The sequence below is a fragment of the Physcomitrium patens genome, chromosome 4 (genome assembly GCF_059467195.1).
Source record: "Physcomitrium patens ecotype Gransden chromosome 4, ASM5946719v1, whole genome shotgun sequence".
Lineage (NCBI taxonomy): Eukaryota > Viridiplantae > Streptophyta > Bryopsida > Funariales > Funariaceae > Physcomitrium > Physcomitrium patens.
In genome coordinates this window covers 78,340-97,257 of record NC_143413.1, presented here as the reverse complement: position 1 = coordinate 97,257, position 18,918 = coordinate 78,340, and the positions used below count along the sequence as shown (strand labels likewise).

Below are 18,918 nucleotides of genomic sequence, written 5' to 3'. Positions count from 1 at the left end.
TTGTAATCTTAAATCCTAAACCTTAAATCCTAAACATGGTATGCAAATTTGATCCAATTTGAGCAAGTTTTGACTCATATACAATTGATTTTTTATGACAATTCTAATGGCTCTTGTAGTTGCATTTGGTGGTAATTACAAGTAGTTGTGATCACAAGTGCTACAAATGAATGAATAGTGCTTGTATCTTATGCATGACTCTTATTATTACTCAGTGCTATCCCATGCTCTTTGAATGCATGCATCATCTTCTTGTGGTGGTACTTGGTGGTGATCATAAGTGATTGTGATCATGAGTACTACAAATGGATGAATGGTGTTTGTGTCTTGTGCATGCCTTGTATCTTCATTTGGTGCTATCTCAAGCTCTTCAAATACATGCTTCATCCTGTCATGGCTGCACTTGGTGGTGATTACAAGTGGTTGTGAACACAAGTACTAGAAATGGATGAATAACATTGGTGTCATATGTATGTCTTGTATCTTTACTTGAAATAAATGAATGGTACTTGTGACTTATTCATGACTCCTATCTTCACTTGATGCTATCAAATGCTTTTCAAATGCATACACCTACCTTATATGGTTCCACTTGGTGGTGATCACAAGTATTTATGATTACAAGTGCCAAAAATGGATGAATGTTCCTCATATCTTATACATGCCTCGTATCTTTACTTGGTGCGATCTCTTGTTCTCTAAATGTATGCATCTTGGTCTTGAGGTTGTACTTAATAGAGATCATAAGTGGTTGTAATCACAAGTGGTACAAATGAATGAATGGTATTTGTATCTTATGCATGACTTTTATCTTTACTTGGTTCTATCCAATGCTTTATAAATGCAGGCATCTGCCTCTTGTAATTGCACTTGGTGGTGATCATAAGTGGTTGTAATCATAAGTATTACAAATGGATGAATGATGCTCGTGTCTTATATATGCTTCGTATCTTTAGTCAATACTATTCTTTGCTCTAAAAATGCATGCATCTACCTCTCATGGTTGCACTTGGTGATAATCATAAGTGCTACAAATGGATGAATGTTACTTGTGTCTTATATATGCCTTGTATCGTCAGTCGATGCTATCCCTTAGACTATAAATGCATGCATCATGATCTTGTGGTTGCACTTGGTGATGATTACAAGTGGTTGTGATTATAAGTGCCATAAAAGAATAAATGTTGCTCGTGACTTATACATTGCTCTTATCTTCACTTGCTACTATTTCATGCTCTCCAAATGCATGCATCCTTTTCTCATGGTTGAACTTCGTGGTGATCATAAGTGGTTGTAATTTAAGTGCCAAAAATGAATGAATGGTGTTCTTATCTCATACATGACTCCAAACTTCACTCTTTACTATTCCATGCTCTCTAAATGCATACATCTAGCTCTTATGATTGAAATTGGTGGTAATGACAAGTAATTGTGATTACAAGTGCCACAAATGAATGAATGGTACTCGTGTCTTGTACATGACTCATAACTTCACTTATTGCTATCTCATATTCTTCAAATGCAAGCATCATCTTCTTGTGGTTGAACTTGGTGATAACCATAAGTGGTTGTGATCACAAATGGAACCAGTAGATGAATGGTACTTGTGTCTTGTGTATAATTCTTAATTTTACTTAATACTATTCCATACTCTCTAAATGCAAGTATCTTCTTCTCATGGTGACACTTGGTGGTGATCACAAGTTGTTGTGATTATAAATACTTCTAATAAATGAATGATGCTCTTGTCTTGTGCATGACTTCTAACTTCACTCTTTACTATTATGTGCTCTTCAAATGCATGCATCATCCTCTTGTGGTTATACTTGGTGGTGAGCTCAAGTAGTTGTGATCACAAGTACTACAAATGAATGAATGGTGCTTATGTCTTATGCATCTCCCTTTGTCAAGGAAAAAAAACTTGATAAAAGCAAATAAACAAGTAAGACTCTCTCAAAGAAATATAATAAAATAAAAATAGAAAAGTATGTATATCAAAAAATAAACTAGAATGGCTATTGCCAAAAGACACAAAAACTAGAGATTAAAAAATTGAAGATGGTTTTATATCCACTTTTAGAATCTTGAAAAGTATTCTCCAAAATCTTCATACAAACTGAGTTTTTTTATCCAATATAATATCTTTAGGTAATCCATGATAGGAATAGATATTTTCAAAGAAATGCTCGGCTATTTCTTCACATGTGAAAGCTTTAGTATATTGTATAAAATGTACCATCTTGGTGAAATAATCTACTATCACAAATATAGAGTCATAAGAATCTAAGACTAAAAGATTTATAATAAAATCTATAGAAATAGAAGGCTATAATTGTTTTAGAATGAATAATGGTTAGAAAAGTCTGTAGGATCAATGATGAGGAGTTTTTGACCTTGAACAAACATCACATGATTGGACAAAGTCTTTGGCTACCTTCTATATTTATAGCCACCAAAAATCTTTGGATATAAGTTCTAAAGTCTTATTGTATCTAAAATGTTTGGCCATTAAAAAATCTTGACTTTCTTGAAGAACACATGATCAGTCTTTTCTTTCTAGAAGAAAGTTCTTTGTCATGAATTTTGTAGTTGATCTTGGCTATTAAATTTTTTTTTGAATGAAAAGTTATGAGATGAAGTTTATTATATATTCACATTTGTGATAATACAACACTCAAAGTAAAGTTTAATACATATGTTTTCATTAAAATTGGCTTAAAAAAATTGATGCAATATAAGATTGGTACAAAAATACATAAATGAAAAAGTTGATATGATATAAGATTGATTGTCTTCAAAGCTTTAAATGCTACTTTCGCCTCTTGATTTCATTGAAGTTTGTTTTATAAGTCAAACATGTAAGTGGAGCTACAACTTAAAAAAAAGTTCTTGATGAAGATGTGACAGCAGTTGGCAAATCTCAAAAAAATATTAGACATCTCTTATTATTTTTGGAATCTTCTAATTTATAATAGTTTAAATTTTTTAAAGATCCATCATAAGTCTATCATTTGAATTGATGTATCTTAAGAAGCCGACCTAAGTAATATAGAATACTCAAATTTTTATCTTGGTATAGAGTCTCCCATCTCTTAGTTTTTTTAATACATGACAAACATGAAGTTCATATTCTTTTATATTCTTAAAATAAATTAAGACATCATCTAGGTAAAAGACAATAAATTCATCTAAAAATTATCAATAAATATCATTAATTAGTTGTTGAAAAATTGCTAGTGCATTTATAAGTCTAAAAGATATGACATTGTTGTATTACATGTTATCTTACTTAGAAATGCACTAGGCACCTAGCTATGGAAGATGAGGTTGTATTTTGTAAACATCTAAGAAATCCTAATAGATTTTATCCATATGAAAAGAATATAATCCAAATTCTGATTCAAAAGTACTAAAACACACTCTTTTTAGTAGCCTTGTTCACACATAAATCTCAATTATTTTGTTACTTTCATATTTAAGTAATTTAGATTTTTCTTGTAAGCCTCAATCCTAACCATGAGCTTTGATAAGATGTAACTTCTAATTTGACCGTCTTTTTCATGTAAAATTTTGCATGAAATTGTCAATATAAATCTTCCATATGCTCAAGAATTTTCAGCCCAATCCAACTTAGAGATTGTGAGAAAACCTCCAATAATTCCACTAATGTCACTTAGCCGCCAACTTGAAAGGTGAAGCAAAAATTATAGTAGTGATTTCTCCTTCTCTAATTGTTAACTTTGACTCAAAATTGGTTTTCAACTTGATCTGCAAGTCTTTCAACACCATGCCAAATTTCATCTTGATTCGACAAGTAGATCTTTAGATATCATAAAAATCCTATTCAACCCCAAACTGCCAACTTTCGATATGTGCTTGTATCAAAATCCATATATCTTCCAATTGTAGAGTTGGATTATTACAAAATTTTACATACACTTAGAATACCTAATTATCCAAGCATTATAAAAATTTAAATTATAGATGTGATACCAATTTTACAAACTAGGTGAGAGAGCTAGCCCTAATTTCATTGCATAAATCTCAAGTTGCCAATACAAACCTTGACTTCCAACAATAATTGCTAACACTTTCCAAATCCTACTAAAATCAATCTTATGTTTTTAGAAGAAGTTCTAACCTAGCTCTCAAATCCTAATCTTTAATCTTCAAATGAAATCCTATTTTGTCCTAAATGGTCGTTTTAGTAGCTAGAGGTCTGATTTTGACCTTGTCTCAGAAATGGTCGACCTTTGGTTATCCTCATCTAAATTGAGATTATTTAATATTATTTCTTTTTCTAAATTATTTTTAATTATAGGTAGTACTATAATTTTTTCAAATATATAACAATTTCTTCTTCTTTCATTCAATTTCATCTATTTATTTTATAATATAGAAGTAAATAAGGTCATAGGAGGTGCACCTTTATAAGTAGAAAATAGAGTGGCAACTCTTATAGATCTTTGAGCTCTTATGGATAATTTATAAGAGGAGATTGTATTTTTTTGCAATTCAAATAAAGAATCTCATATTAATTTATAACTGAAGAAGTTAAATAAAAAATTCATAGTTTATAGTAAGAAGTTGTTTGATTGAGAGAAGCAAGTATTAGACATGTGCCACATATGACCCTTGCAGATGGTTCAAGGACTACTACAAAAGAACCAAACACTAGTATGTTAGAAAAGTTTAATGAAACAAAATCCAACTTCCAAGGTTTTGTGCAATAAGTATAGTGTTGTAATATGTGAAGTTTTACTTGAGAATGCTCCAAACACCTGACTGTGGAAGGTAGAATGGAAATTGTAATAACAAAATCCTAAATCTAATAGAACATTAACTAAACTCTAATTAAACCATAACAATGTTAAGCAAGCTTTAATCAAATTCAAAGAAACCTCAAAGGAATTACAAATAAAAAATCTTAAAGAAATATTTGAATGATTACAAATATATCTCAAATACATCTTAATTTAATTATAATTTAATCCTAGTTAAAATCTTATTGGATTTCATTCAAATTTTAGGTTAAAAACTAATAAAATCTTAAATCTTAAATAAATCCTAATAAAACCCTAAATTCCAAATCAAATCCTAATCAAATCTTAATCATAAATCAAAGCCTAACCAAAATCTAATTCTAAATCAAATCCTAACAAAATCTTAAATCCTAAATCAAATCCTAACCAAATCCTAATCCTAAATCAAATCCTAACCAAACTCTAACCAAACCTTAAATCTTAAATCAAATCCTAATCAAATCGTAAATCTTAAATCAAATTCTGACCAAATCATAATCTTAAATCAAATCCTAATCAAACTCTAAATCCTAAATCAAATCCTAATCAAATCTTAAACCCTAAACCAAATCCTAACTAAATCATAAATCCTAAATCAAATCCTAAATTCTAAATCCAACCTTAATCAAACCCTAGTAATTTCTACAATAGATTTAAACCTCAATAACTAATGAATGAACAGTTGATCTTCACTCAAAATTTGCACACTTCTTAACAATTGAGTTGAAAAAAAGCAAAAAAAAATTTGAAAAGGATCGAAATTACCAAATAGATGATAACCTCAAAAATGTGCTCAGGTATTGGCTAGCTTCCTTCTCTGACCTTGATGCCAATCTTCTAGAGCCAATATCTCTCCCTTTCACCAATTGATTGATTTCAAAATTCTTCTATACATAGGAAAAGAAGTCTAATTTCCTCACCTATAAGTTTGACTCCAATCCAAAATAACAACCCTATTTTATTTTAGAAAATTTAAGTCATCCAAAAACAAATTTGAGTTTGTAAAGCTCTTACAAAGTCATTTCGAATCCAAATCACACAAAAACAATGCTTATAGAAATCTTATCTAGTGTGCTATCAAATCCCATTCTCTGATCTACCAAAGAACCCACGAGTTGCTGTAGGTGCTCAGTTTTGTGCCTCAGGGTCTGATTTCGATCCAAGGTGATAACTGGCCCTCTTTGGGTATCAAATTTTGTCTTTTTGAGTTAATTTTTGTTAAAATCCACTCCTAACTTCTTCCTATAAATGCTCATATCCTTTATTTTTCTAATCTACTTTATTATGCCTTATTTTTGGCCCTACAAAGTAAGAAGAAGCTATCTTTCTAAAATGTAGCATTACTACTAAAATTTTTACTACCTTCCTATCTTTCATCCATATTTTTTTAGTTTATCTTTTAACTTGGCTCTTCTATAATAAGATCCATATTATTATCTTTCACCATACAGTTGTGTTACAACACAACAATGGCTCTACTAACGCTTATATCCTTCTCGTTATCAAAACAGGTTTACTCAAGTTACTTTTGTAGGTACTTTTTTTATTAAGAAATACTTATTCATAATTTATTCCATTATTAAAAAAAAAACTCCAATATTATATGACCTAAAGGCCTTTATGGAGAGATTTATTGTTGTATTTGAGGATAGTGATCAAGTGATGGTGGTAGCAAAGAAGATACAAAATTTGCAACAAAGATCACTTTTAATCGTAATTTATGCAACAAAATTTCAACGGCTTGCATGTGACCATGATTGGAACAATAAGGCATTTATAACTCGGTTTCAATATTATTTAAGAAACAATGTGAAAAATTGATTGATTACAATGCCATGAACCAATAATTTAAAAGAACTCATATCTCAAGCTATCACTTGCAATAATTGCTTATTTGAATTGTGATAAGAAAGATAATAGATTCCTAGTAATAATTACCAAGGTGCAATTGTTATTTCTTTAAAAACATCAAAGAAGCATTCAATGGGCCTTAAACCTATGTAGATTGATGCAACTCAATTTAAGCTACTAACGTAAATAGAAAATAATAAGCACCAATAAGAAAATTATTTTGAATTGTCTAATTACACAATGCAAATTGTCCAAACAAGTTTAGGAGATTCAAGGTACAAAGTATGACATCAAAGGAATAATAATTTTGATTTCCCTAAGGTGAATTCTAGGGTTCAATCCTAGGTTGATCCTATTGTGACATGACAAAGGGGTCCATCATGTCACAACTCATCACAATGTCATGTCACCATTACATTGTCACAATTGATAATTCTGTATAAACCCTAAATAGGCCAAAGTAGCCTTCTTCCTGCCAAATCTGAGAAACGCAAAGCCTTCCATTGCCCATTATCCCTATTTGACACCGTTTGCATGTTAAAATAGATTACTGATCAAATGATTAAATATATTGAGAAAATGATTGATTTAAATAGTGAGCCATTTCAGTACCCGGAGGTCCAGACGCGACCCGCCCATCAGGAGTATACACAAGTCATCACTAGCACGTGAAGGTGGGCAAAAAAGGCCCCTGGGCTCTTTCCGGAGAAAGAAATAATATAGCAAGTGGACTTTTCATACCATGTGCTCTTGATAACCAATCATATACATACTATATACATACCATATTCATATCCGTAACCAACCATATACCTTGATGACATGGATTCTTTGGGAATAATACATGTTCGTAGCGAACCTGCATGCTTCAGACAGGATTGACCACTGAATCAACGCGTTCTACCCCATCGCCGGTTCTATGATACAGATTTCATGCTGTGGAGCCAATATATGTCCATAACATAGTAACTTCTAACTTAGTCGCTGCCTAGGATTCTCATTGTGGTCCAAGATAAAGCTTATGTGTCGTGTCCATAACTGCAAGCGGCTACTTCAACTTAATTTCTGAGCATTATCTAATTTGGAAGCTGTCAAGTTGCAAGCCACCGATGGTCACTGTAATTTTAATTAGAGCTCCAGAGAATCTTATCATCAAGCCTTGTGCTACAAAGTCGTCGTGGAACCCCGCCTGCAACAGGCTCGCTCTGCTTGACAAAAGTTTGTTGGGCAAATTGTATATGAATTCCGTACAGACGAAATTGAGACATCAGTTGTGAGTGAAGACGAGGATCATATGTGACCCATACAGTGTCGACGTTGACCGCTTGGTGGCTCGTGTTTATAATATAGACTGTTTGTCACATCTTTCGCCGCATGTTATCCAGAGCATTTGCTTGCTTTCCATTGCGAATCCTCTGCTTGAGTGTGCGATCGAATCTCGTGATCATCAACTTGGCACTGTCAATGCTGAGAACTTCTTCACGAACACCAACTGATCCCGTCTGAGGCCTTCAGTTCGATGCCCAACTGTCCACAACTTTATTACAAGCAACAGTCAGTCGGAGAAACTCGGCAATGGCAGGGTCAAGCTTGAAAGTTTCGGAGCATGTAACAACACCTGGTTCCGAGACGGGTTGTGTTTTGGGTGTCAAGGGATGGGTGCTGCATCAGCGCCGACTGAACTCAATCATGCTTGTGGTGGTGGTGGCGGTTCTCTTCTCGTCACCTCTTCCCACCGAGGCTGTCAATCGAACGATTTTCTCACCTGTCCAGTGTGAGTGTAATTGCTCAATATTCTCGTGTATTAACCGTTGCTAGCTGATATATACCAGCTGTAGAAGTAAATTCTTAGAGCACTGAGAGCTAGCTTCTTATATCCTCAAGCGCTTATGCGCCGAGCGTCCATTGACGATGATCATATCACTCCAGCTTTAAGGCTACACCGCGTAAGTTATGAGTCAAGTACTGAGGCATAGTAATGTATGTGAGGTATCTGAGGATGCACGCATCTTAAAGCTGGTGTGTAATATGTAAATGGACGCATAAGCACTAGAGGAAATAAGAAGCTGAATTAGGCCGCTCAGAAAGGGCATGCTCACAATCAGGCATATTAATTTCTCTTCAATGTCCTGCTCAGATGCTCTCCACTGCAAGTCTGCAACATTTCCAAGTTCTGAAAGTTTGTAATTTAGCTAGGAACTTAATTATTATACTGAAATTGTCGATGAAGCCTTCCTCCTATAAATTTCGGCAAACTCAAGTGTACATGTCCATTCCATCCGCCATCATGTCTCTTCACCTGTCGGTGACGCAGTCTGCGAGGGGCCAGGGCTCAGACTAGGTAGAATTATTAGTTTTTTGTACTTGTGACGGAGTAGTTTTCCTACTCATTCTAGCAGGGTCGACGGGGTTGAGAAGAAGAAGGATAAGGATCTGCGTCTCTTGAACCTAGGGCGATATTCTTGCTGCGCTAGAGAGAAAAGAGAGTGAGACTTGAAATTCTCAAGGGGCCTGGCCGGATACAGGCTAAGTTAATCACAGGTGTGGAAGTGGAGTAACATCCCATGTGGCATGTGATGTTGAGTTTGTGTGTGTGTGGTGGGATTTGGGCCAGTGGATGCTCTGCAAGCCCTTTTGGCGGCATGGAGCAAAACCACTCCCGACCAGCGAAACAATTTGGGTGGCTGGAATTCTTCCCAAATCTTCCCTTGCTGGCAGATTTATAAGAACCCTGACAATATTCCTAATTGGCGAGGAGTGCAGTGTCTTGAGAATATCAATTGTAATGACACAAATGATTGCAGTGGTTATATCGTTGGCCTGTAAGTAGACCGTGCTACTCTCTTTCATTTCTAAGAAATGAGCTATCTCCTCTGACCTTTATGTTTTAGCAATTATCTAACTTGAATGGGAGGATGTACAGGACCCTCAACAATGCATCCATCTCAGGCTATTTGCCGCCGGAGATCGGAAACATCACCACTCTGACTACGCTGTGAGTTATGCTCGAAGCCCTAATCCTGTAGAATTTGCTTGGCACCGGAGAGCACAATATTTTTCTTATCCCCCTTCCCCCTCCTTCTTCTAGCTGAGTTCATATGATCTGACGAGATTAATACAAGAGCACAGCAACACCAAAATGGGCCTTACCAACGACTATTATGAAAGAATATGGATATATAATGGGAAGTATTGGGTCATGTGTCACACCCTCCGACACTGACAAGAAGTTACCTTGCATTCCTCTGCAGAGAATTGACTGGAAATCAAAACTTAACTGGACCTCTGCCCCCAGAAATCCAAGATCCATATCTGTATATTCTGTGAGCTCCGAATCCGAGCGCCAGCAATCAATGTTTTGTCAACATCAACTTTTGTGTAACGTCTACCCTACTTCTAACATCTTAACATTCAGTATTGGTGCTAATTCATTGCAGAGATCTCCACGACAATGGGTTTAACGGAACTCTTCCAGATGTACCATACCTCTACACGCTTTTAAATTTGTAAGTTTAGATTACAAAAGTGCAATTACTTAGCTCCTGTTTCTTTCATTTCTATCCTTGAAACCCTAAAACTGGAGTTCACACTTCGACTGATCTTGTATGTACTGCACATGTCTTTCATTGATTTTTACAGAGATCTGAGTGGCAATCAATTTGTTGGGGGATTTTTTCCTCAAATCCGCAGCTTGGTTTATCTTCAGACACTCAAGCTCGCCAGGAACCACTTCAACGGCAGCATATCTGGAGATGCCTTCGTAAACATGACGCAGTTGGAATTACTGTGAGATTCTGAATCCGTGCATTGGTTTTTCATTTCCTACAACCCTCTTGTTCATTAAGTTTGCATCATTTTCTCTACAAGTAGCTCAAATTGTTTTAATTGCTCTACGAATACAAAGTGGATGTTTGGTTTTAGAGATTAATGATGGAATGATGCAGGGACTTATCTGTGAACAACCTCACTGGACCTCTGCCAGATCTCACTACATGCCAGCGCCTACAGTCTTTGTGAGTGTCATTCATTCCTTACATTTGAGCTCATTGCTTAATCTCGTCGTTAAGTACTATATGGTATTTTTTACAGAGTCTTTACAACTACATGAAGCTCTCAAGGAATCTTGATTTTGAACGTGAGTGCTTGTGGATGTATTCCACAGCATGTATCAGTCAGTTTAGTAATGCCAAAGAGATGCTGCACAGTTGAGAGTACTAATCGTAATAATCATGAATATGTCGCTTCTTCTTATCATTGAGCCCAATTAATCAAATTTTGGTTTTGGAGGCTTAGTCAAAGTGTTGAGCCAACGTGTTGTCATGCACAGGATATTGTCGAACAATAGCTTCAATGGGCCACTGCCTAACCTGACAAGGTTCACTTCTTTAAGAACTCTGTAAGGCTAGCCCAGGCTCTTCATGCTTCCTGAAACCCTAAACCTGTGAGCCAATTTATTGTTCTTCTACTGCGTGGCTATTTTCTTCTGTTTAATTTCTAAGCGGGTCATTTATGCACACTAAGTAAATCGACTGTGACACATTCAACTTTTGGTGCTAAATTTATATTCCGAGAATCTGATGTTTAAAGGCAACCTGCATGGTTGTTGCAGGAAATTGGACTATAACAATTTTACTGGAGAATTTCCATTCGCCTCACTTAAAAACGCAGGCATCGTGAGCAGCAGTCTTTCTGTGCTTCACGTATCCGGCAATCACGTGATAGGAACTGTTACAGGCTGGAACGGCTCAGATCTGGCTTCTCTTGAGGAACTGTAAGCAATTATCGCTCCAGTTCTCTCGCACGATTTTCTTTTTCTTTTTTCTTTCCTTTTTTTCTTACACAAATTACACTTCTCAGAGGTTTAGTCCAACAACGGCTCAATATTTTTCATAGAACATGGCAACTACGGTGAGATTCAATTGTTTGATATATCTCACGTAAATGGGTATGGCAGGTATCTAGATAACACTGGCATCAGTGGAACTCTTGACGTCAATCAACTTATTGGGAGCCACTTCTTTCGGAGGAAGTCTGCTATTGGATCATACGGGCTAAGCACTCTGTCAATGATGAACAACAAAATTACCCATGTAATTTACACGGGAAGCATTGAAGACATTGCAACTACTTTAAGGTTAATCTTCATAATTTCCCAAATGAATCCATTAATTGAACTTTACAATAGCATAAATTCTTGGACACAAATGTATGCACTTTCTAGCATGAGCACCTAGAAGTTCTTAGATCCAACTGACCCAGCAGTGCTTTGCCTGTTGAAATTGTTGCCATACACAGACTGCAAGGCAATCCATACTGTAAACGAAAAGCTGATGATGCTACAAGATGTTTTTGTCAACAGTTCTGCAGTGATGAAGGTGAAGGTCGAATCAAGAGTTACTTTCAAAATGCATTGGTTCTGGAGCATCTTGTTTTCACTAGTTGCATTAGAACTCTTTCTCTTCTCAGATAACGAATTCTAACTAGAGATTTATTTTCTTTCAGGTTCCTTGAGTAACAAGAGGGTTATCATAATAGCAGCTGCCACAAGTACAGTATTAGTACTGGTCATAATAGCAGTTATTGCTGCTGCGCTACTCTACAGAGCCCGAAGATACAAACGGTATCTCCTCCTTCAAGTTAGCAAAAGTAAGTCCATCAACACCAATAACTTAGTGTTTTCTTCACAGACGAGATTGTCTTTGTTTTTTATGAAGAGAAAGGTTCAAGTCAGAGCAGGTCAATGTCCGAGATAGATTATATCCTTACTTTGTAAATGGTTGCAGAATTCGAAGAGTTTGATGTCAAGCCCACAATATATGCATACAATGAGCTCAGAGCTGCCACCCGGGATTTTCATCCAGATATGAAGTTGGGTGAAGGAGGCTATGGAACCGTATACAAGGTAACTAATTGACAAGATTAACGAGTAGTTTACACACACTTGAATCTTAGTGGAGGACTAAATGCTCAAGAATGGGTTCGGAGAAAAGAAATATCTGTCTTGTTTGTCTAGTTTGGCTTTATTCAGCTGTTCCTTTTGTCAATTTCTTGACGCAACAGCGAAGGAAATTTTAGTAATAAGTTCACTTGATGCTGCAGGGCATTCTGCCAAATCAGACTACGGTGGCTGTGAAGCAGCTGTTTATGAAGAACACACAGTGCATAGACGACTTTCTAAACGAAGTTGTCTGTATCACTGGAATGAAGCACAGAAACCTTGTGAATCTGAGAGGCTGCTGCCTTCGTGAACACCAGAGATTGCTGGTATACGAGTATGTGGATAACTACGATGTCGACCAAGTTCTTCTCCGTGAGTTCGTTAACTTTCCCAACCAGAACCAAAAATATTTCTTCTATGCAATTAATTTAATGCAATATGCACTCACTTCGCATTCTGGTTTCTAGGATATTCTCTTAATAGATACAACCCATACTTTTCAGGTGGTGAACATAATACTCTCCTGAGTTGGACTGTTCGGCATAACATTTGTCTGGGTGTAGCGCGTGGCTTGCACTACTTACATTCACTGGCGCGACCCAAAATCATCCATAGAGATATCAAAGCCAGCAACATCTTGCTAGACAAGAACTTCGAGCCGAAAATTGCAGATTTTGGGTTAGCCTTGCTGTTTCCGGAAGAGAAGAGCCACATCATGACAGTACATGTGGCTGGCACCAAGTAAGTTATGCGAATGCCTTGCCACTTCGAAACCTAGAGTATATGTTTCGCACTTGGACGAAACTTGTTTGTCCACCTGATTGATTAAATATGACTGGATTTCAAACCATTAACTGGGTCCTTTCTAAGATTGTGTATGATGTTAACTCATCCCAGAGAGTAGAGTTCAGGATTTGGACTAAGGCAGCATACATGTACACTCACGCAGGGGGTATTTGGCACCGGAATATGCGTCGCTTGGCCAACTGAGTGAGAAAGTGGACGTCTACAGCTTTGGAGTTCTGTGTTTGGAGGTTTTGAGTGGCCGAAGGAACATTGATGAGACAATGCCACTAGACGAAGTCTATCTCTCCAAATGGGTATGATTCATACTTTTATTACCTTAACGATTCATTCTGATTCAACTTTCAGTTCTTTTGCTCTTAGTAACCAGTACAGCTCTCACTGTTTTCTCACTGTATATATAAATTAAGGCCTGATTGGCAAAACGTGACTGAGCAGCTTGTGCACATGCGTTATTAAATTTTTTGTGAAGCTATTGATATCCAACGCATCGATCATCTGTCAATAAGTGCAGGCTTGGAAACTGCATTCGGAGGGCAAGCTGATGGAGCTGGTAGACCCAGCACTAATCCTTTCAGAGGGTGAGAAGGTAGAATTGCAGCGGCTGATCAACATAGCTCTCCTGTGCTCTCAAAGCGCTGCAGAGGACAGGCCCACCATGGCCAGGGTAGTGACCATGTTGCAGCACGACACAGAGTCGGAGGTGATGGTGCTGACCTCGAGAAAGAAAGAGCGGCAGCTTGACTCGTTGCGGTTGCTTGGATTGGGCAAGGAGGAGCTGACCGCGGTTTCAGAAACAGAAGAATCAGAGGCATCGGTGTTGAATCCTCGTGGTCCTAGACGAGGATCGGTTCGTCGTGATGGGGATCATCTGATCACCGTCGAGGGGATGATTCAGCTCAGTGACATGAGACCCAGATGATAACTGTATCAGAGATAGTTTTCCAGCTTTCTGTAAGACTTTTTCCTTTTTAGAGTGGATGCATTAAATTCATTTGTGTTGAGAATATTTAAGAGAGAGACAAGAGTAACTAGAAGTAATGTGGACACAGAAGGGGAGAAGATAAGCAATTCCTCCCCACTACATTCCAAACACTATAGCTGCAATATTTACTAAAAATACTTGGACTATAATAAATAGCATGGAGAGTGTCAATATTTACTATAAATATGTCGACTATAATAAATAGCATGGAAAGTATCGGCTATATTTAATGCCTTCCACAACTTACTCTCAATAATTTGTACAATAGAACAAACATTAGAGTACAAACAAAGGGCGTTAGTGGAAGTAAAGTTTTTGTGCACAGATTTATCTAGATCTGATACCTTTATGAATTGCAACGTCAAACAAATGATTGCGATGCTTACATCATTGGCTTGTAAGTAATTGCACATGTTTTCTACATTATTCCCTTGATTTCAACATGGGATATGGGACATAGGTCGAGCGGATAAATAGTTGATTCTATCAGGTCGTTCGAAGCCATTTATAAACATACTAAGTTCCTTGTTCAATGTTTTAGAGTCTTCCACTGTTTTTTGTGTTCAATTTCTATGGTGAGGCATGATCCTTAGTAATGCAAGAATCCATGGCATCTTGCTACCAAAGATCGAAAACATCTCCACTCAAGCTATTTGATAAGTTATTTTCAAAATCCTAATCTTGGAGAATTTGCTTGCCATTGACAAACACAAAGCAGCTTTTTTTCCATATATATATATATATATATATATATTCATTTGTTCAAGTCGAGATGAATGAAAGAATAGAACAATATTAAAATAGAACAAACCAACGAGTAACTAAATTAAGTTTAGGGTTTAGATTTAGGGTTTGGATTTAGGATTTAGGTTTAGGTTAAAGGTTTAAGATTTAGGATTTAGGATTACATGTGTGTCCCCAAAAAATGAGCATACTTTTTTTTGAGATTTTTATTTGATCCACCTTTTTATTATCAAGGACTGTGGTTCTAATGGTGCAATTAGTTTTACTTATGCTTCTTTCATTTGGTAGATATTGACTCTTTGGCTTTTGAAGATAAAGTTGATTTTTTTATTAGTAAAGAATTGAAATATTTTGAAGTGATTTACTCCCTTTTTTTTGAAATATTATGAATCTATTGATATAATTGGTTTTTTCAAAAAATGTATGATTTGGATGATATGGAGATTTTAAAAATAAACTTTAGGATTGATAATTTCTTAAATTTTTAGAATTTTGAAATTTGGACAAGACCTACTCTCCCTCCCCTTCTCTCTTTTCTCCTAATTTTTGAAGGTTGTCATTTCAATGGTGTAAAAATATTTACTTATACTATTTTTATTTGAAAGATATGAAGGATTTGACTTTTTAGAATTTAGGATTTAGAATTTAGATTTTTAGGATTTTAGATTTTAGAGTTTAGGAGTTTAGGGTTTAAGATTAAAAGGATGTTCTGTAGGTTTTTAATCCTAAATATCTCACAGTTCATCATATTTTTGTCAATTTTGAAATTTTTCTAAACCATATGTTGCCACAAAAACCTATATAAATGCTTTTGATTTTCAAAATTATATGTTTGATTTTTTAAAATTTAGGGTTTGAAAATCCTATTTAGGATTTGAAGACCAGGTTTAGGATTTAGGGTTTAGGGTGTAGGGTGTAGGGATTAGGGATTAGGGGTTACGGTTTAGGATTTAGGATTTAGAGTTACATGGGTGTCCTAGAGATTTTTGATCCTCAATATCTTGCAATATATCACAGTTTTTTACATTCTACAATTTTTTCAAGGCTAAGACTGTACCAAAGACCTCTATAACGTTTTTTTTTTTTTTTTTTTTTTTTTCAAAAATATGTATTTTTTTTTTTGTTATTTAGGATTTTGAAACCCTAATTAGGGTCTTCTATTCCTAATTAGGAACTTCTAATCCTAATTAAGGATGTGAGTTTAATTAAGATCATCATTCACTTTGACAATAGTTTTGAGGATGGGTGTTCTGACCAGATTTAAGGTGGTAGGCAAAGTTCTTGATAAGTAATTATTAAATAAAAAAATAACAAGATCTCTGAAAGGAGATTAACAAAATTTCTGAAAGAAGAAGAAAAAGACTAGGTTTAGGATTTAGGGTTTAGGGATTACATAGATGTCCTAGAGGTTTTTTATCCTCAATATCTCTCAATGTATCATAGCTTTTTTTGTTGTAAAATATTGCCAAGGCTTAGAATCACCCAAAGACCTCTATAAACGTTTTTGTTTTTCAAAAAGATGTGTTTCGTTTTCTATAATTTAGGGTTTGAAAATCCTAATTAGGGTCTTCACACCCTGATTAGAGTTTTGACTTGCATATTTCTTCTCATGAGAGAACTGTGTATGGAGTCTAAATACGTACAGAACTCTGCTTACTCAAAGCAATCCCCCATAGATAGGTGGTTCACCTAGTCCAGGTCCAGAGAGTCCTTCAGGCTGCTCGCCCCTATGTCTTTGCCCGCTCTCCACCTGCTGCACTACCGGCTCTCCTTCCGTCAGGATCATCATTGACGGAGTCAATATCAGCTCCATCTTCGACTTCTGCAATACTACCGCAGGCGACGGTGGTACCTACCCCCGATGCATCCGTCGATGTAGCCTTCGAGACTACGTCGCTTACTGCAATGTCGCCTGTAGTCACATTATAGATTTTGCAAAATCAGACATCGATACGCTTGTTAATCACCCCGCACTCATGCCCGTTCCTCAACCGACCCTGATCAAGACAATAGAGGGCTCAACGGCAGCGGGTACTGTGCAAGCCCGACCAACATCAACCTAGGCAATGAATTCTACAATGCCGCACACCTTACACTCCAATGGGCCAAGTTCAAGTGCTCCAATGACTGGCTCAGATTGGCACGTCTCGATGGTCTGTCATAAGACAAGTCCTCGTACCTCGATGCCCGATCGTAGCTCCCCGGTACACCGGCTCGCGGTAACCGTTCGTGATGCCCTGTGCTCCGATCTCTCGTCATCGCTTCCTATGCCGTTGCAGGCATCTACCGTAGCTGCTTTGACGTATGCACGAAAAACCATACTCGACAATGGTAATTCTACCCATCCTTGAACGGCTACGTCCAAGTACCGAGCCAAATGCAGCCAATATTCAAATACTTAAATGCACCCAAACTCGCATGCATCGCCTCTTCGAGAGCTCCCTTTTTCAAAACTCCCTATACGCTATCCCCGAGTAGTCGTACCGTCGCGGATTGCAACACCTAATTTTCTTGCTCGAGTGGGCAAATGGGCCCTCCGTCCAATCATGGCTCCTCCCTCTCATACATCGCCTCACCTAGAATTTTAACATCTGGAATTAATTGCATCCGTACATGTTTATCACTGGCCTCGCCTCCTCATCCTCGTTGTTCAATGACAGAAAATTATTGAACCATGCATTGAAAAATCCTAGGGACTAGGTCCCACGGTTCCCAATAGTGATGCCGATCCCAAGTTCAACCCTTGCATATCCGTTTGACTTGCTTTCTTCTTGCCTCCTCATAAAAGCCCCCTTCATTGCTCCCCGCCTTGATCCGCGACTCCTCGTTTACCATCAAAAATCCTGAAAACTCACCCTTGGACATCAACGACCTTGGCGGGCTCCAAAAGAAAGTGTTGAATGCGTGCAACCCTAAACCCTACCCCCAAAAACCAGGGCTCCTCTAGTACACCCCACCCAATGCGTCATCTCCAGGCACCTCTGCATCGTGCATTGTCGCAGGTAAAAACGAGGTCCACCACCAAATTGCATGCTGCGCTTGTACATCCTGCGACATAGGCATGTAATCATCCATTGATTCATACAACGATGGCAACCACCAACTCCCCCGTCCAGCAATGCCAGTCTCCCCGCTCTATCGCTCATAAACGATGACTTTTTTCCTCCCTCCATGAAATCCTAAAACCTACTGCCTCTGTAAAATTGCCATTGTCTCCTCGCAAGCCCCTGCTCCTCTTCACTCCACGTCTTTCTCCACCCCCTTCTCTCGGTTGCATCTCATTGGCCACACTTCTGTCTCTCTCAACCTCGAACTGCCTTCCAACCCCTCATTCTCCCCGTGCTTTGCAAGCAAACTTGAATGATGTGTTCGTTGAGACATGCGTCGCACTATCTTGTTCTTTTATGAAGCCTGAGGTAGCCTTCGATCGAAAGGCTAGGCGACCAGGTTTTGGACCAGCCCGTAGAAGGGGGAAGGATAATGAGAGTGGCATCCATGGGACAGTCGCAGTATGGGATGGACGGCGCCCTTCATATGCCTTTCTCCTGTGGGGGCGCATATGCCCGATTTTGGATGTAAACCTAGTTGCGAGTGGGACCTCGCAGGTGATATTTACTTCTGTCTTCTATGAACCCGCATCTATGAATTCATAATTTTCACAGCCTGGTTACCTGGTCGTGTGTTCGGCTCACAGTTTTGTGCTTTGCCTCATGTTTGAGTTGAGATAATTGTCAACTATCTACTTATAATGGTTAGGGTCCTTATGGAAACGGTAGTAGATGAGGGTGTTGGTT

At 37.3% G+C, this 18,918-nt stretch overlaps 1 protein-coding gene across 4 annotated transcripts; it reads left to right on the top strand.

Moving 5' to 3' along the window:
* Positions 1–7,631: 7,631 nt before the first annotated feature.
* On the top strand, positions 7,632–14,564 carry LOC112281890 (uncharacterized). 4 transcript variants are annotated; one of them, XM_024518880.3, is made up of 17 exons: positions 7,632–8,427; positions 9,268–9,475; positions 9,577–9,648; positions 9,905–9,976; positions 10,091–10,159; positions 10,293–10,439; positions 10,598–10,666; positions 10,981–11,028; positions 11,263–11,424; positions 11,608–11,787; positions 11,949–12,028; positions 12,156–12,299; positions 12,437–12,555; positions 12,753–12,963; positions 13,095–13,332; positions 13,541–13,691; positions 13,910–14,564. In XM_024518880.3, exons 1-17 carry the CDS (start codon positions 8,229–8,231, stop codon positions 14,315–14,317), a joined length of 2,577 nt encoding a protein of 858 aa, XP_024374648.1. In that variant the 5' UTR covers positions 7,632–8,228; the 3' UTR covers positions 14,318–14,564. The 4 variants fall into 4 exon arrangements, with proteins under 4 accessions (XP_024374648.1, XP_090105532.1, XP_024374647.1 ...); XM_090249406.1 differs by having other exon boundaries at positions 10,981–11,049; positions 13,155–13,332; XM_024518879.3 differs by having other exon boundaries at positions 10,981–11,049.
* Positions 14,565–18,918: the final 4,354 nt, after the last annotated feature.